Raw genomic sequence first — 20,305 nt, 5'->3', positions numbered from 1 at the left:
TGGAGAGGGCGGCGTAAGGGATGATGCAACGAAAACGCATATGAAAGGCGGCATGGGCCAGACATACATATATGTTGTACACTGTACGCACACACACTCACGTGGTGTGAATGGGCACTGGGCATCAATAGCATGCAGCTTAATGCACTTGAAAAAAAGACCAGAAAGCCATATCTCGCGCCTTACACGGAGAAGGGAACGGGCAGGGATAGACATGGACTGGAAGCCTCATCAGGTCATCCATACAAGGTGTAATCGAGGAGCAATAAGAATAGCAATAAGCCCTCGGAGAGCATATCAGAAATCGAAAATCTTACGAATATTTACATATATATAGGGGAATTGCAATTCAGGAATTGGTGCTTTCTTGAAAGTGGGATTATCTAGCTTCATCAATTCAATTTTTCTGAGTGTAGAGCTGCAACTGCAAATGCTGAAACAACTGCCACTGCAACTGCAGTTACCAACAGCGCCGGCGCTGGCTCAGGTTCCCTGCCCGAGTGCAAGGATCTGAATCCACATCCGCCGCTTTCGTTGTTGTTGTCGCTGCCGCTGCTGTCACTTTTTGTTTAACACACAATTTTTATCTTATAATAAGCACACCGCTGCTGCAAGCTATTTCCCCAATTCGGCACCCGGCTGTCTCCATCCCAGTCTCCAGCTTGCGAAGCAAACGTATGCCGAGGCGATGATTTTTATTCTCAATTATTTTGGATGCGGCATTCAGAAACGCAATATTCCATGGAGTAGAACAACCGACTGCGGATCGTCCTGACCTCGCGGAGCATTTTTATTTTATCAAATGTGCATAAAAAAGATATAAAATGATTGTGGACTGTGCTAAAAAAACTAACCAAATAATAGAGTTGTTTGATAAAAAAAAGCACAAATGAATTGCTTCGCAATGCTTACTTAGACAATTGCATTTGTGTTTTACTGAATTCAGATGAAAATATGAAAAAAATTTCTTTTAATTTAATTTCAGATCATCATAATTTTAACAAACACAATAGACCAAAAATCGTTTTTAACAATAAAGAAGAATCCGTAACTAAACGATCAAATCGACAAACTTAATTCAATCCAGCCATCTTTCAGTTTTAAACGCAATAGAACAGATGCATTAATTATCTAAGTTTTCTACACCTATTACCAAAACAGAAGAACACTATCAACATTACCTTCATCACCAATCCGAAAAAACATCCAAACCAATATAACCCAACATAAAAACAAACCAACGAGAAAACCCATTTAAACATTTGTTCTTAGACAAATGAAAAATATAATTTACAACAAAATTGAAATCAAAAGTACAAAACGACATTAATGAATGCGCAAAAGAATTATAAATTTAATACAATATAAAACTGTATGTTTGAGTAACGATTACGTGAAGATTTGATAGGCTACTGATCGAAAATATGATTTATTTGTGTATATAACCATATAGTCATTTAAATTGCATATATAGTCTCTTAATACTTATTTAAACAGTATATAATAATACATTTAGATTTTCTACAGCTACAAAATACACTCCCTGAATGATTACCGAAGACACACTGACACCGGAACAGACAGTTTGAACTATCACATACCCTACAGCTAGCCCTAGCATAACCATACGTAACTATACACCAAGTCGCTTATTATTTATTAATGATAAGAGCAATATTAAAAAAATAATAGTATAGATGTATGATCAAGCGTGAAGAGATAGTGGTTATTGTAGTAAATAGTAAGTAAAATAGTATATAAAATTAAAGATATTGCTACTATAAATAATCAAAACACCACATTAATATCATTCTTCGGTAATATAATGGACGATGTTTTAAACTAAATATTTGTTTAAGTTACAAATGTGAACCTCGATATTTTTTAAAATTTGAATATATCATATTATATTTTTATATATATTAAATAATGAGACGTCACAATGCGTATATATGTAGGTATTTTCGAACAATACAAATCTGGGCATCAAAATAGTAGTTCGTATCGGGTAACAAATTGTGATTCAAACGTTTACAAAATTTTAAAATTTATATGTAAATAAATTCAAATATAAACTGCATCAATCTAACTCCATGTTTGGGGATAAATAGGCGATCAATGAATTTTATAACCAATATATCGCGACACCGTAACGTGTGCCTTATTCCGGCCTTAAGTTTAAATGACTTTTAATAATACATCAAAAACCTAATTCAAGTATATATTAAGCTCACGGACATTCTAACTGCAAAATCGTCGTACGTAAAAAGTCAATAGGATATAGAATTTTCTGATATAGGACCATTAGCCACCTGATTGGTATGCCGCCCATCACCTGCGACGTCACCGTCATCGTGCTGTAATCGCCTGAGAATATGTTTGTTTTCAAGGTAATTATTGATTCTAAATTCTATGTTAATATCGAATCCACACAGGCACAATGGCGATCATACCTTATATATACACATGTATAAACATATGCATCCATATATGTATATACGTGTAACAAGAACAAGGTTTCGGTTTTCCGGCTTGACCGTTATTCCGAGGTGGCACGATTTGGCAACTAAGAGCCATTCCAAAGAGAGCATTATTATCCGCTGAGCAAAGATGCTGTTCTTGGTAAACCCGAAGACGGGACGAAGATATTTTGCCGAAGGCCTTAGAGCTGAGTCCTGAAACGAAGACGTTTGGCTTACTTTGCGCCAGCGACGATGGCGACAGCGATGACTCGACTTCAGGCCGACTCCACTTTGCATGCAAGTTCTATTTCTAAACGAGACGTGTCTGAACCCCCAGCAACAGTCATATTTATACTTGGCCGAGGCGGAGGCCAAATTAGTTTTTCTATGACTCGCGGGCCGCCAGGTTATCTGTAGTTGTTTGCTGGGAGCGACTTCCAAGTCTCAACCGTAATCTTAACCGTAATCGAGGCCGTGCATGCAGACAGTCACTGTATTTTTCCAACAAAAAAACCTCGTAAAGAGGTAAAGGCAACCGAAAAACGCACCAAATCACCAATTATTCAAATGGAAGCAAGACATTTCGCTACTTTTTGAACTATTGTATACGCGACACATTGCTTATTATTGGTTTTATTCACACATTTTGATTTATTTATGCTTTTGAACTTTTGTTTTTTTTCGAGAATTTCTTTTTCTTTAACAACGAACGATTCCATAAACAAATTGTGATTAAAACAGTTTGGTGACTATGTCCCCAATAATAACAAACAATTTATAAGTGTCCGTGTATTTAAGAAAGTAGTGCGAAGCTAGGATATTGAAGAATAAGTTTCCTAATTGAACTGTGTGTTTTATTAATTTCCCGCAACTACGTCTTCGAGGAAATAATAGTACCGATGAGCATGTTTTTTTTTATATGATATATTTTCTAACCGATGCCAACATATATGTGGCATGTTGGTGCCAGTCCAGAAACTGGCTTACTTCCCCACCAGCTGCGCTTTTTTTGAGTTAAGCGGTTAATGCATTCGTATACAAAAATATACAAGAAACCGTGTTTTTAGATATTAAGTCTCTACCTTTGATTGCTTTTGAATCCAATTGTCTATGAATTGAATCTGAAACGTTAACATCTGGGAGAACATAAATTTTGGTCGGCAGATTTTTTTAACAGAATGACCGATATATTTGGCTATGGTGTTTATATATATATTTTAAGAGACGTATGCGTATCTTACTTATTTGCCTTTTTTTATATATACAAAATAAGGAAGGAATTTAATAATTGTTATTTTAAAAGAAGAGAACCAGTCCCAATACAAAGGATATGTGTAAAAAAGGGGTTAGTTCATCATACACTTTTTTACTTTATGGTTTTACTTTCACGATTTACCATTTAAAAACAAGCACTCCCATTTTATATCCATTACTTTAGATAACTACCATGAGACACTAGAAAAATTTGGTTATTTGTTATTGATTTAATAAATAGGTTTATTGTTAATATCGTCTCAAAGTTTCAAAAAAGCTAAAGAAATTGTGGGAATGCCTTCCGGAAGTGACTGCCGCCAAAGCAGACTTTCCTTTTCATTTTCTCGAAACCATGATTTTCGAAATTGTATAAGTTATAATAAACAAACTAGTGAACCAATTTTCATCATCTAGCATTAAAATGGTTCTATATGGACTAAAGATTTTAAACAAAAATTTTGTTGGCAGTAATCGAATCGACAGGGTTACTTTTCGAATTTTGCAAACATTTCAGCTCATCGACAATAAAAATTTAGAATAAAATTTAAATTTTTACTCATGTTATGTATATAACATATATATTCTTAAAGGTTGGGGATAAGAATTCAGATTCTGGATACATAGACGCATCGCAAGTTTGTTGACTCATGTTTCCACACAGCACAGTTGACTCACAGCCTTAACCTGCCACCTGCCCTTTTGAATTTTTGTTATTTTTGTTATTCTTCATATTTTTAATTGTCTTGTCTTGTAAATTTCTATCGATTTGCCAAAAGTTTTTTGCCCACTCTAATGAACCGAAATCCGCCAAAAACTGCCCACATTTTTGAAAAATGTTTTGATATCTCTTTATATTTTTATTAGTCTTGTAATTTTCTATCGAATTGCCAAACAACTTTTAGCACGCCCAGTATAACGCCCACAAACCGCCACAAACTGCCACACCCACACTTTTGAGAAATGATTCAATTTTGTTGTTTTTCCTATTTCAATCTATATACCGAAAACAATTTGGCCACGCCCACTCTGACCACTAAAAACCGCCCAAATCTATCCCACTTTCTGAAACTATGTTTCTGAGTACGTTCGGGGAAAATTAAAAAAACCAGTTACATGAACCCTTTTACATTTAACAATTTTTTTTTATTTTCAGGCAATAAAATGATATGAAATTACGATGCTTTAACCAGGCCCAAACTTCGCACAGTTGGCACCCCAGATCCGTGTTCAGGATCGTAAGCAGTTGTCCTCCCGATCGAAAAAAACGGCCAAGCCCAACGAGCTGGCAAATCTGTATTGGCCATCTCCTAACAAATTATCTTCGAATGTTTAAAATGGACTCCGCAGACTTCTGGCAGCAGTCGCGTGCTCCGTTTGGTCTGCAAACTGCGCTTCACCAATACTCTTCCCCCCCGAATCAACAGCCAATATCCCACCACGCCCTGCACCACTCCCTTCCGCAGGAGAACGAGCAGTTAGCCGAAGCCCACCCAGAAGGTCCAGCAGCAGGATCGGGCGTAGTGGGAAACAACAGTTCCATGGCAATTTCCGGCACCAATTCAACTGTGGGCAGCAAGGCCGAGTCCAGTCACATTCTGCAGCAGCACTCAGAGCAGCAGTCATATGGAAGCGACTCCTTCCGAGGCACGCAGTCGCCCCAGCTGAGTAGCCACCACCTGTTGTTTAACGCCGCTGCAGCCGCTGCTGCGGCGGTCCACCTCAAATCCACGGCGATGCAGAATAACCTCTCGCCAATAGGCGATCAGGCGCAAAATAACCTTCGCAACTACGGACAAGGATCCTTAAACGCCTTATGTGGGATCAAGCCCAAGCAGGAGATGGATGCGAAGACGCACCTACAGCCGCTGGACGAGTGTCCGCATCCTCTAGTTCAGGCGCAGGCCCAGACCCAGTACGGCGGAGACTTCTACGACGTGGCAGACCCACAGCCTAGAGAAGTCTCGGAAGGTCGAGCACTGATCATCGGACTCGGAGCACCCAGTACGGTGTCCACCGACGATGCACAGTCCAGTTTGCCGTCTCATCAGCTGGCGGGGAGTGGCCGAGCATTTCAGACTCATCAGTGCAAGCCAATGTCCCCCGGAACAGTTGGTAGCTCTAATTCGGGCGCAGGACGAAGATCCGCACCCACAACAATAAGCAAGACCTTTTCGCAGGGTCAGCAGTCCCCTCAGCACTCTACAACGCCATCCGGCGGCAGCACGACGCCCGACATCAAATACAATAACGACAAAATGGCCAATGAAATTCAGGTATTATTTTGAAGATTTTTTCTGCTTCCCCATATTTTTCTGGGTGAGAATATTGAGATCTATATATTTTTAGGGAACCTATTAATCGAATATTCAATGCAGTTTAAACGAGATTAGTAAAAAAAACAACAGAAAACGCTATTCGAGCTTCTAGACTATCACACACCCGATATTTAGCTTTTAGGAGTGGAACAATGAAATTTCTAAATTGTGTGACTGTTTTGGATGTCGATAGAAATTGGCAAGACAAAACGTACAACGAAGAAAAATCAAAAGACTAATAATATTATGGTAGTTCTGGACGGCTTATGGGCGTTAGAGTATGAGTGGCAACCAACTTGCGCTGCGACTATGTCTCTAGAATCTGTATGCTTAATCTCAACTTTCTAGCTTTTATAGTTCCTGAAATCTCGACGTTCATACAGACAGACAGACGGAATTATTTATATGTTTATATGGTCGAAAACGATTCATTCTACCTGTTACATACTTTTAAAAGACTCTAGTATACCTTATCACTCTACGAGTAACAAGTATAAAAATAGAATAAAATCAAAACGCATCAACACATTTTGGAAAGTTGAAGGCGTGAAAGTGTTTTGTGTTTGATGGGGAATACAAATTTACAACCAAATAAAAAACATTTGTGCGTGTGAGCGTGTAAGATTTTGAGCGATTTGGGGGGCGTGACAATATCTTTCCGGCATATCAATACAAATTGTCGAAATGTATAAACATCTAACATTTAAATGCCTCATCTTAACATTCTAGATTTTACAGTTCCCGAGATCACAGCGCTTATTTAGATTGACAAACGGACGGAAAGACGGACATTGCCGGATTGACTCGGCTGTAGTACACCCTTTTACTGTATGCGTAACGGGCATAACAAAAAACAATTTTATAATCACATTTAAAGTAATAATTGAATGATATCTATTCGTACTGCTGCACCTAAAGTGATTTAAGGGTTTGTATGTATTAAAACAAACGACCTTGAAAGTTTAGTGATGTTCATCATTTCACAAAAGTTTTAAGTGAACTCGTTTTTGACCACTGCTATTTTTGAGTAAGAGTGTGCGTTATTTGCGTTTCGTACGTCTCCACCATTCAAAGAATTTTCCCTTTATTAAATAATTTTTCTCTTAATTCACGGCTTCTCTTTTACCGCCCCTAATCTATTAAACTTAAGTTATAAGAGTAGATCAAAACACCCCTGTCGAGGGAAATTTTAAAAGCTCCCTGGAAAGCATCTAAAAAGGGGTATATTTCCTTCAACTTTTCCTTGGTCGCAGTCTTGGGAGCCATCTGTGCAAAGGTTTTCTTAGGTGCTGAGTTAGCTTTGTCGTTTCTCTTCTCCTATCATCTACCGTTATTAGTAAGGGGTAGTGAAAATGGGGTGTTGGAAGTGTTGGAAACTATTATTAGGGAGTGAAAGCGATGGAGAGCGATGACCGAGAGACAGAGAGGATAAGAGAGAATAAGGAAGAAGGACAGAGAGCAGTCCTGCTTAGTATTCATGTACCTTTTCTTAAAGCACTGAAGTAACCCCCGTTGTCGAACAGTAGCTTGTTGTTCCTCCTATGTGTGGGAAAGTCTGTGAGTCTTCACCTTCGTGTACTTGTTCAATAAGTTACGGGGGCCATAACGGGGATGCAAGTTCGGGCTCAGCTTAATGGAACTCACTCACACACACGCGCACACTTATATAAAAGGATATAGAAGTCAGTTCACTTTTTCTAGTCGAGACGTTTACTCTGCCGCTGCCATAATTTTTATTTCCCTCCACTTGTCTCCCTTTCGCCCACTCCGTGCGTGGGGAGAGATAAATGAGAGCGCAAGATGACATTCTTTCGGGAGCTTTTCCTTTCCGTCTTTTTTTATAGCGCCGTCCGTGCTTATTTCTTAAAGAAAATAATATTAACGCATAGAGAAAGAGATGCCGAATTAGAAGCTCGGCTACGGCAGCGGCAGAGGAACGACGCAACAACAGGATAGTTTAAGAAGAACCCCCTGGCAGTCACGCAGTGTCCCGTTTGGTGATGATAATTCGCCGAGCCGGCAGAAGTTCAAAGGACATCAGACCGTAAGGTTGTGTGCTCCGGTCTGCTTCGCGTAGCTAAATATCTAAATATCCCAACATATCTAAAGCAAGTTCGTTCGGGCGCTAGCACTTTCCGAGGTCGCGGGCACAAGTAATTTTGTTGCATTTGCTGTTATTTTACTAATCGTGCAGCCGTGGTCAAAAGCCTGTCCATCAAATAAGTTTTTCCAAGAGAATCCTCCCCTTCCCAAAAAATGGTTTTGTGCTGTTGGAGCTGAGGTTATTTCGTGGCCCGTGTAACTAACGGATGTTCAAATTCGCCTGACATGATGTAAATTATAAAAAGTGCCGCAGATTTCGCAAGTCTATAACTCGGAAAAAACAGTTCACCAAAATAAATCTTCAAATAAAATTAAAAATATACTTACTGGAAGGGAACTGTGTTGTATTCGTTCCATTTTGCTTCGATTCACGATCGGCTATCCAGATCGTTATCATATATACAATGACCCTTGACTGTGAAAAGGAGCACGATGTAATTGTTCTTTACTCATTAAATATTCATTAACGTGACTCAATTTGCCATAACCATTACAACAGGGGCCAAATATTGTATTATAATACAAAACAAATAGTTTCTATTGAACTTTTTGTACTTTACTTTAAGTCAGTTTCATCAAAGAAATACATTGTATCAGAAGCATACGTACATATGTGCGAAATAGCATGGCGATAGAAATTGGCAGGGATATTACAAAAAATCTGAAAATTGACAAATTTTGTGGGCGTAACAGCATTTTGCATCTTGTGGGCGTTAGAATGGGTGTATCAATTGAAATTGGCAAAACAAATAATGAAAACGAAAGGCGTGAAAATTTCGGGCGTTAATAGAATCTTCACGCTTATCGTAATCTTCAAGCTTTAAGTTTCCGACTAGTTATCCAGATTGAGATAATTACTTCTTCAGGTAGAAAGACGAATTTAGTATAAAAAATATAACTATTTCTACATATATAAATTAAAACTTGATTAAAAGAGGGCTTCACGCTGTAGAAATCAATTGACTATATCATAGTGTTACAAAAAAATGGCAAAAACGAAGTTTGGAGAGGAGAAACCATTTTCAGCAAGGGAACAGGTATAATTCTTGCAGCCGTTATTTGCATTTTAAAATTCTTCTCAGCTTCACCTAATAGTGGTCAAAAGGCAGATAGATATGGGATAGCTTATCACTTCTTGGGTGAATAGATGTGTGAGCCTGAGCACCGCTATTATTCTCCCCGCATGAAAGAAAATGATGTATTTTTTGTTTGCTTTTCAGCTTCAGCTATCCCGGTCGAGCAGCGCAGCGGCGATCAGTGAACGCACCCTCGAAGAATGTTGGTCAACCCTACAACGAGTGAGTTGGCATCTGTTCCGTTGTGTATAGTACTCTTCCTCGTCAAAGACACATGTACACAGCTGCAGCACAGCTCCTCACCGAACACTAACGCACAACTTTATATTTACGTATATTTAAAACCGCTTTAAAGATTTAAACTATTTTTCGGCTGGGTTATTTCAAGTTAACTGAACTTTAGTTTTATTCTTTTTACCTTTAATTTTTTAGTCAGCGACAGTCTTAAAAACTTATCAACATACATAAAAAAAATTAAATGCCGAATTCTTCCATCTTCATTTATAATTTGACGAATTAAAGCCCGTTCCTGAATCTATCACGTATATTGTGTATTTCACATTTACAAATAATTGTTATTTTAATTTATTTTAACTGTAAATAACTACAAGGACTTACTAATTAAATATACATAGCTCAAATAATTCACTGTTTTATTTTATTTAAGTTATTTTGCAATATTTTTGCGGGAAATGTAACTTATACCCGGTAAACAAAATTGACTATCAGACTTTAATCGTTCGGCTAAGACATATATTTTTTTAAATTTAGTTTGCATTACATTTGAAATATATCGCAATCTGATTGGCTCGGATAGAATAAGTGTGAAATTACAAACTCAGGCTAGCCTGTACAAATATAACAGTTTGGCGAAAAGATTAAATTTATCAATACTTTATTTGTAGGACAAACTAATAGATCTCACTTTTTTTTTAAGTTTGTTAGTTCTTCGGCATCACGTCTTGGACACGGCTCTGCGTACATATTTAGCAGAACTAAATTGTACAGTAATCAGAGCATCAACGGCTTTTCCGTACATTTAAGGACACCCCAACCCAATCGTTTGACCTTCCCTCAAATGTTTTGTCTTATGCGACTTAGGAGGAGCAAACGTAAACACTCTTGCGTGGTCTGTCTCTGTGTGCATGAATATATACTTTGCATGTATGTGTGCCGCTCACACATGAACAAACGAACTCACACCCGTTCGAACTCATTTGTCCACCCCTCACGTTTTTTCAACCATTTTTATTTCACTCACCTCGACCACACGGCGAGCGAAGCGAAAAGAAGCGATGGTTACCGCCTCCTGCTACCCCTAAGATAGAGCGAAAGAGGTCCGGCGGACATAAGTCCATCCCTCTTTGAGTTTGCGTCCCTGCCACTGGCACGGAGGGGTCGAGTGCTTGCGGAAGAGAGTGGAGGGGTGAAGGAGTTGAAAATAAAAAGCAATCGAGCGAGGGGGAACCAGAGTAGGGAAAATGCATGCATGGAAATAAATGCGCTCTCTTTCCCTTTCTCCTCTTTTCCTTAGCTGCCTCTCTTGTTACGATTTTGTATTTTCTTTTTAAATTCCAAGCTTCATTACTTATAGAATTGGTACCATTTGGCCCACTTTAAAACGTATCCCCTATGCATAGCTTTTTGTGATTAAAAAACACCATCTCTTGGCCTAAATGATTAGAGTAGCTTTCTTTAAAACAAGTTGTAGGTTTTTTTATATGCGCCGCACTGCTAAAATATCGCCATAGGTACGGAACTACCTTGTACTGACCCTAAATTGTCTGTCCTGGTCCTGTTATTTTATAGAAATTCCGTTTGCCGACAATGCGCAATTACTGTTGGTCATAACACTTGTGAAGAAAAACGAAGACAGACCGCCTTAGTCGTGCTTGCCTCTACCATCCATATACCCACCAAAATTAAGTGTATAAAAAGTGCACTCTGTTTCGAACCAAACCCGAGTAGCCGTGATACGATGGAAGGTTGCTAATGCCGCTACCAGTGGAAACAAACCACCGCTTGGCCGCCAACCAACCAGAGAGCCACACGAAATCAGCCTCTCCTTTTTTCTCGTCACCACACTGCACCTAATTCTATTCTCCTTTGTGAGTGCTGATTATAATGCTTTACTCCCGAACTACTTCTTGGAAAAAATATGCGTCATAGGAAAGTGACGACATGCCATTTCTTTTTTATATCATAACGATCTATTTTCTTTTTTCATTTTACCGCACAAAAAATACAGATAAAAATGTATCAAGCTGTTAATTGTCTTGCACTATGCACGTTTTATTCTAAATTTTAAGGAACACAAAAATTTGAACAGAAGGCCAATGCGTCAAAAAAGAAAATAAGTACAATAAAATGTTAAGATCATAAATAGTAGCTTCCAAAACATAAGTACTATATATATAATCGATTAAACTAAATAATTAGGCATTTGTATAAGAAAATTAATTCCAAGTATACTTAATGGGTAACACACTTTTAGGCTATCTAAGCTATATAGCTTAGCTGTTTAAGAAATTAATACAAAATAATAATATAAATAATATAACACCGTTCTCTCCATATTAATAATGACAAAATGTGCACACTTTTATAGACTCGAAACTACCTTCTCCAAGGTAATAGAATATATCTACAATGATGTGCAATTGCCGGCATTAAAATGGGCTTGTCCCACTTTTGGTGCATTGATGTAGAGCAAAAGATATATGTTAGGTAGAAGGTAGCATATCCGACTCTAGAAAGTATATATTCTCTTATCATGAGCGTATGTGATCGAGAATCTCGACTATGGCGTTCTCTCGTCTTTTAAATGTGGTCGAGCGGCTCGTGTTAAATTTGCAGAAATAAAGAGACTGAAGAGGGCTAGTATGATAGCCAAATCTTTCAAAAAACTGATTTTCTATAGACTGTGATGAACTAGATGGTTCATTTATTGGTCCGACATAATAAATCAGAATCATTAAGAAAATAGAAATTCGAAGTTTGAAGGAGTTAGAAGTGGCGTGGCCAAAGTTTTTGGTATACCTGTAGAAATTGGCAAGACAAAAATATTAAGCGTAGTGACAATTGGGAGTGACTAAAAATTGTTTTACATATCGATACAAATTTACAAGACTAATAAAAATATGAAAACAATTTCAAAACATTTTCCAAAAGTGTGGGCGTGATAGTTTTGGGCGGTTTGCGACCGTTAGAGGGGGCGTGGTAACGTTTGGAAACAAACTTGCTCTGCGTCTAGGTCTCTGGAAGCTGCATGTTCAATCTCAACTCTTTAGCCTTTGTAGTTCCTGAAATAGTAGCGTTTATACGGACAGAGGGACGGATGGCCAAATCGACTCGGCTGTATATCCTGATCAGAAACGCTTCTTTCCACCTGTTAAATACTGTTCAACGAATCTAGTAAACCCTGTACCTGAGCGAGTAACGTGATTTTCTTTATATTTTTTATATTTTAATGACTAATTAGTCTTCACTTCCTATTGTTGTCATATTATTTATTAATCAAGAACGAGCATTGTATGGTTTTTAAGTGTACTTATTGGCTTGTTATTGGCCCCAATGATAAAATATTAAAAATCAGCAAAACGCATGATGACCTCACAATGTGAAACCAAAACCGTTACCTTAACATAATCATATATGTTTATTTACAATTCATAATTTTGATTTCGACTTTCCACAAGAGCTTAAGATTTTGCTGACATGTTTTTCACATGTCCGACATGCGACGGTACACATTTTTATCGAAACAACACATAAAACCGGCAAGAAGAGAAGTCTATAAATATACCTGGTTATGACAGACACGCTGACAGTAAGCTCGGTACTGAAAGATATACTTCGGTCTTGAGGTTGAGGTGTACACCGCCTTCTGCCAAGACCATATTGAAAATTGGTTTGTTTAACTAATCGGCATCTTTTGAATGTGTTGTTTGCACTTGCAGCTATTTATGCACAAAAGCGCGATGCAGCAAATACAGCAGCAGATTCCCCGCGTTGGCCTGGGCACCCAGGGCGTGACCGGCTCGGCCAACTTAGGTGGCAGTATTACGCCTAGCTCGGATACCAAGCCGCATCAGTGCCAGCAATGTATGAAGAGCTTTTCCAGTAACCACCAGCTCGTGCAACACATCAGGGTACACACTGGAGAGAAGCCATACAAGTGTTCCTACTGTGATCGTAGATTTAAGCAGTTGTCGCACGTCCAGCAGCACACGCGCCTGCACACAGGTAAGTAATCGAACTGCACAAACAAGAGCCACAGAGGCCAAAAGTTGAAAATGTACTTTTTACCATATAAAAATAGTACACATATTAGGCGGAACAAGACCCTTTACTGTTAAACTTGTATATGTTATATAAATTACCTAGAAACGATGTGAAACTTTTTAACTTACAATCTTGTCACAACCTAACATAATATACATAATTTCATTAAAAAAAATCCCCAAGCTATCGATATTTTAATTATAATTATATTCATTACTCGTAGATTAAAAGGGTACTAGTACAACTATACTAGACTTGTTGAACTGTAAGTAATAGGTAAAAGGAAGCGTTTCCAACCTGTTGTACATGTAACCTTATACATATGTATACAAATTTTTGATTAGGATTACTTGCCTAGTCGATCTAGCCATTTCCGATTTCAGGGAAACCTAATAAATCAAGTGACCTTACTAGAAGAGAATGATTAACAAGCGTCATGCTAAAAGTCATATGCTAAAAATCAGTGTAGATGACATATGTTTGAAGATTATTTTTAATGCCCTCTATTACGAAGGAAGTTAGTGGAAGGTAAAGTGGTTGTTGATCTGCGTTCCATAAAACCGTGCTGACATGGTGATACACATGTAAATTTTTTGACCTACTTGACCTACAAAGGTGCTGAAAATGAGGCGTGATAACATGTTCAAAAACTTAGGGATAACCGACAATTTAAAGATTTCTCTGTACCGCTTTTACGAGCTTTTGATTATAGTAGGTCAAAATATTAAATTCGACTTTGATACCGCGTAAGAGTAAGGATGTTCGGAATGAGGTAACGTAGAATATGTTGTTCGAAAAAACTTGGCAAATAGATTGGCTATTGCCTGATCCGATGTTACCGAGGTGTTTTCAAAAAATAATGGAATGGTCTTAGTGTTACCGAAATTATAAAATCGTTTCGGATCCTGTGCGGACTGGAACTTACAATGGTGTTAATAGTTTCTGTAAAACCGAGCATTAAGCACGGTAAAATTTTTTAACTATTAAATATTTTGAAAGGATTAAATTTCTGATTTTTTCACGCTCACTCTGACGCCCTCAAACCGCCTATAACTGCCACGCCCACACGTTTGTAAAATGTTTTGAATTTCTTAGTTTTATTGTTTGTCTTGCCAATTTCTATCGGTATACCGTATATGTACGATATAGTAGATTTTAATAAGTGGCCGAACTCAAAAATTGTTGGATATTTTTGGTCCCGACTTGACAAATTATATTTTATTACTAATTGTATTAGATTTAATTACCAAGATGATTAAAAAAACCGAGTGCTTGTCCTTAAATAATTAAAAAATGGACACTGTCCTCAGTCCAGCACTACTTTCACGGCTGTATTGGGTTAAAAAAGTGCCTTGACTGACCTTGGACTTCGTCTTCTTTCTACAAATCTCATGTACGCCCGTATTATAATAAGGGCTTGTCTTTTTGCACATTCAACACATCTTTGCAGCTGGGTCGGCATTGCAAATGGAAATGACAAAGATAATTAAATAAACTTCAAGAGCTTTTTGAGCCAGTAGCCGTTCCCGTTTCACCCTCCTAGCTGGGATTCCCAAAGTTTGTTGAATCAGGACAGCTGGAGGGGATGAATATCTGGCGCCATAAGAAAATATTCGACGTCATTAGCTGCATTCAATGTCATTTCATGTTTCTTTACGCGCAGTCCCAATTCCTTTCCGCTTACCTTAACCATTTCTTGTTCACACCTGATTGCAACCTTACAATTGCCATTTATGACTTCGGCGCCTTTCCACTGCTTGAGACACCGTCAGAAAGAAATCAAAAACGCTTTAATTGAAAACCAGTTTGGTCCCTTCCCCCTTAATATAGTACTTTTGGCAGCGACGGAATTCTACCTTTTTTTACGGACGGGTTTCCCGTCGCCGCGAAGCAGAATTGGGTAATTATACCATACAGTGTACTGGCCCGGCCGGTTTCTTAAACGCTGACGGCGCGTTGCGGGTAGATAGATAATGGATAGCAAAGACCATTAGACGAGGAAGGGCTGGGCACTTAGGAGCTGCAGTCCAATCAGTGCAGTCTTAAAGGTGCTTAAAGCGACAGATCAAATGAAGTGTCGTTTAGACATCGACTACGTGCCTTTGAGGTGTAAGCCCGCACTTATTTCGGATTTCTTAGCCGACGACTTGGCGAAGGGTTGCTCTTGGGCCGCGGACGTGGTCTTTTCTCTGGCCCAAGGGTAAGACTCGACCGCAGTTTCGTATACACGACTGCACTTTGCGAATATTTATTTGTATTTAGTTTTACTCAAAGACGAAGTGACACTAAGTAGCCTAAACGTTTTAGTCGCCAGATCCTTTTGCCTTCGATGTTGTTGCTGACCTTCCACATTTTAATTAATTGCGCGATTAAATGAAATTAATTTGCCTTTAAAGCTGAAATTCGCCGCTGTCTCTTTTGCACTTCTCTTGAATTTGCTGTTGCATCAACTTGTATCAAAAGTGTCTCAAAGTAATCGTCTGTAATATTTTTGAGCCCTTGCTTGTAGTCTTTTAAAGTGATGTAGTCAGTCAATTAGGCGCTGTGACTATTTACCCATGTCGTAAGCAGCAGCTTTGGGGTCTGTTTTTCCTAATTTCGGTTTTTTTTAGCCTTAAAATAGATCTGTTCCAATTCTTCAGGATGATTTTCGTTTTTGACGTACCCTTAGTAGTCAATAAGTAAATAAAGTTCGATTCGAAAATCTTGTTTTTAATATCTCTTGAAATTTCTGAGGGGTCAATTAATTTCGTTATTAAGAATCTATTTTAAAACAAACCCATAAAAGGCATACTAGATTCATTGAAAAGTATGTAACAAGCAGAAAGAAGCGTTTCCGACCATATAAAGTAGACACAAAGACGCAACTCAAGTTTGTTGACCAATGTTCCCACGCCCACTCTTACGCCCACAAGCCACCCAAAACTTCCACGCGTACAGTTTTGAAAAACGTATTGATAGTTTTTCATAATTTTAGTCTTGTAAATTTCTATCGATTTGCCAAAAATCTTTTTTAAATTTATCCTCATTTTATTTTTTTACTCCTTTTGAATTTTTAGGAGAACGACCCTATAAATGTCATCTGCCAGACTGCGGTCGAGCCTTTATACAGCTTTCAAATCTACAACAGCATCTACGAAACCATGACGCTCAAGTGGAACGTGCTAAAAATCGACCCTTTCACTGCAACATATGTGGAAAGGGTTTCGCCACTGAATCTAGCCTGCGTACACATACATCGAAGGTTAGTAAGCGTTACAAGCTTCCCATCATGCTTTTTTCGTTGCCTTCTATATAACTTCCATTGATATCGCCCTGAACCTCGAACCTGATCTTTGTATCTATCCCATTTGCCTTCTCCACCTATAAAAAATTTTCTCGCAACCGTAAAACACCGCACATTGCGAACAGGAGCTACAGCTGCATCTTGGTGTCTTGCAGCAGCATGCCGCACTAATAGGTGGTCCAAACGCTACGTCCTGTCCGGTGTGTCATAAACTTTTCCTTGGCACTGAGGCCCTTGTGGACCACATGAAACATGTTCATAAGGAAAAGAGTCCCCCACCTGGTGGCTCAGGTAAGAAAATTCCTGCTGATTTCAACGTATTTAACTGAACTGAACTTAAAGAATATTTAAATTTTGTCATGTACATATGTAGTAGCAGTCTTTTACCGCGTTAGCTTTTACGCTATCATTCAATAGATATATCAATAGACATCATACTCTCACAATTATCCAACCATTTCGTTTTGTCTTGTCCTTTTCTGCTCAGCCTCATCCCAGTTCAGCGAGCTCAATCAGATAGTTACGGGCAATGGGAACGGAAACGGAACTGGATCTACCAATGAAAATATTGCTACCCAATGCACAACTGAATCGAACTCGCATCAGGCCACTGTTGGCTCTAGCTTAATCGACAGTTTTTTGGGCAAGCGAAGAACTGCCAACCATCCTTGCCCAGTTTGCGGTAAACATTATGTCAACGAGGGTTCCCTAAGGAAACATCTGGCTTGCCACGCTGAGACCTCCCAACTTACAAACAGCCTGCGAATGTGGCCATGTAGCGTTTGCCAGGCCGTCTTCACACATGAAAACGGTACTTCTCAATAAAATTGATCCTAACAAGTCATTGACTTCATTCATTTTGTTATCCAGGCCTTCTTACCCATATGGAGTCAATGCGCATGGATCCGAAACATCAGTTCGCGGCTCAATACGTACTAGTTAGTATTTCACAAAAATAAAAATAAAAATAAAACCACATATAACGCTTGATATTAACAAAGAAATAATTATTATTATTTACTTCTAGTCCCGGGCAGCTGCAGAGCAGCGAGAACGAGAATCTATTCTAGCGGTAACCTTAGCCGCCAGCAGTGGCACTGGTACAAGAATCGGAATTGCGGATGCCGGAAAAGTTTTGCCTACCGGAGCTCACAACTCGGAAGGATCCAACTCGAAATGCCCTTCCCCTTCGGTTAACTCAGAATGCTCTTCAAACGGACGCCTATCGTCATCGACAACATCAGATCAAGACCAAGACATTGACCACGGCTTAAGTGAAAATGAGAACAGCAACCAGAACAACATAGGCAGTTCCACGAATAACAACAATAATTGCACGAGTAACAACAACACTAGCTCTCACAAAATGGCTGAGATTCGACTTCCGGGATCCGGCCAATATACCATGGACGCGGAACTGCATGTCGCCAACCGGATGTCACTAATGGCGGCTGCTGCTGCAGCAGTTGCTGCGTCACGACCACCAGATGGAGTGGACACTTCAGCAGTCCCGAGCGCGGCGGTTCAGGCCGCTGTGGTCAATCTGGCAGCTGCAATGCGAATGAACAATTCCAGCAACGGTGCTTCCCCCTACCAACAACATGTAAGAATAATATACCAGACTTAGCAGAGAAAACCATTTTGGAAAGAAGATAGAAAGGGCGGAGGAGAAATACATAATTGGCAATCTCATTTCGTTGCTTGAAAAAAGCTGTTAAACTGCCGGACATATTCAAACCGCTGTTTTTCCAATTCTTACATTATTTTAACGAATGCAAAATGTACCTAATTATATTAAATTAAACAAAATTTGAAAATAACACTTCTTACAAGGCGCCCAGTTAGATTCTATGTACATCTGGTCAAAAGATTGCAACGCAGCGATGGTTTTATATCCGAAGCCATATTTATGCAATTCGATTGTTCCGATTGGTTCTATTATTTGTTTACTGGTAGAGTAAATGGTATTCAGAACTCGTTAAAAAATATGTAACAAGTGAAATTAAGCACGATTTGCAATTGGTTTCTAGCCCATCTATCACGAAACATAAAAACAGACAAAACTTAAAGTTTTTATAAATGTCCAACTGGTCTTGTATTAAGCTTACGTTTTAAATTTCGTAAGAAAAACCAATTTTTCTTTATTGGTATAGCAGTCTTTAACTTACTTTCGTTATAAAAATTTGATCAATAATTTAAATGCGTTGCATGTTTCAGCACGCCGATCACACACAGGCACACCAGACACACATCCTTCAACATGCACACCCACATCACCATCAACAGCAGCAGGCTCCGCAGCACCAACAGCAACAGTTGTCCCATTTGCTAGTCCATACTCACCCCAGCAATAGCAACTCCCGTTCTCAAAGTTCACCAAACATAAATGTGCCAAGCTTACAGAACGAATCTACTGCCGCCTCGATCGCTATGAACATGAACGTGCATATGATGCGCGGTTCCCTCGAGCCGGACCCGAGTTTAGGAGGAATACATGGAATCGAAGTTCTCCACCAACACCAGCAGCAGCACCACCACCATCATCACCACCACACGTCAAACTTTCCGCAGCACGCCGTAACTCCTACCAACCAACATACTCACCCACACCCCCAAACACACCAAACCGCCCACCACCATACGAGTCCAGAAACGGCGCTCCGAATGCACCAGGCTGAAGCGATCTTACGCTCGCATACCGAAGCAGCGTTCCGACTGGCAACTGGATCTGGTCCTGACACCGGAGTAAAATGCGAGGCTGATCAGAACCAGCTGAATAGTAACGGCAATGCAGGTGGCAATAGTGGAGGCAGCAGCCAACATCATCGATTCCATGCGAATTCGAATCAACAAGAGAATCAACGACCATCGGACTCATGAAGCTCGGCGATTCATTCCTCTAGGGATGTGGACTGAGGATTGATACAGATACAGAATCAAGTACAACGATCTTTCTATTGCGTCGATTGCAATTGATACAATAGGATTCAATGCATGTGAATGAGTAAAGCTTCATATATTAATACATTTATGGTAATTAATGTAAATGAGATTATGTATCTAAGTTTAAATAGGCAGTCATGCCCTAAGTTAGAAAACGACCCCCCCATTCATTGTGCAATATCATCTACCGTCAATTTCGGCAAAAAATAAATGTAAAAACTTTTGTGTTATGTTTACGTTTAGAGATAAATGCTCGAAAATTATCAAACGCAATTTTATTTGGACTTTGGAACATCAAAGGGTTCTAGAGCAAGCATATCCAACCAATAAAAAAAAACCTACAAACACTATGAAACCTTAAAAGCGTACTTGGTTATAAAATATGCAACAATTAGAAGGAAGCGTTTCCAAAGTCTTTAAAGTATATTTTTTATCAGCATTACTAGTCGTTTCGTTTGTCCGTCCATCTGTCCATATGAGCGAGATCGCGGGAAATCTCTCTTGCACTCTTAATGTTATTACCGGATATGTGATAGTCATATAATTTGGTGTTTAAATATGAATTATATGAAAAAAACGAAA

The 20,305-nt window shown here is 38.9% G+C and overlaps 1 protein-coding gene across 9 annotated transcripts; it reads left to right on the top strand.

Moving 5' to 3' along the window:
* Nucleotides 1-1,925: 1,925 nt before the first annotated feature.
* Nucleotides 1,926-20,073, top strand: LOC6619457 (probable serine/threonine-protein kinase DDB_G0282963). Of its 9 annotated transcripts, none has more exons than XM_032724053.1 (10): nt 1,926-2,390; nt 4,870-5,989; nt 9,355-9,432; nt 13,170-13,455; nt 16,554-16,738; nt 16,936-17,071; nt 17,268-17,591; nt 17,651-17,718; nt 17,808-18,383; nt 18,998-20,073. In XM_032724053.1, exons 2-10 carry the CDS (start codon nt 4,883-4,885, stop codon nt 19,658-19,660), a joined length of 3,423 nt encoding a protein of 1,140 aa, XP_032579944.1. In that variant the 5' UTR covers nt 1,926-2,390; nt 4,870-4,882; the 3' UTR covers nt 19,661-20,073. The 9 variants fall into 9 exon arrangements, with proteins under 9 accessions (XP_032579944.1, XP_002043672.2, XP_032579945.1 ...); XM_002043636.2 differs by having other exon boundaries at nt 1,927-2,390; nt 16,906-17,071; XM_032724054.1 differs by having other exon boundaries at nt 1,929-2,390; nt 16,939-17,071.
* Nucleotides 20,074-20,305: the final 232 nt, after the last annotated feature.

The sequence above is a fragment of the Drosophila sechellia genome, chromosome 4 (assembly GCF_004382195.2).
Source record: "Drosophila sechellia strain sech25 chromosome 4, ASM438219v1, whole genome shotgun sequence".
Taxonomy (NCBI): Eukaryota; Metazoa; Arthropoda; class Insecta; order Diptera; family Drosophilidae; genus Drosophila; species Drosophila sechellia.
This window is presented reverse-complemented; position numbering and strand designations above follow the sequence as displayed.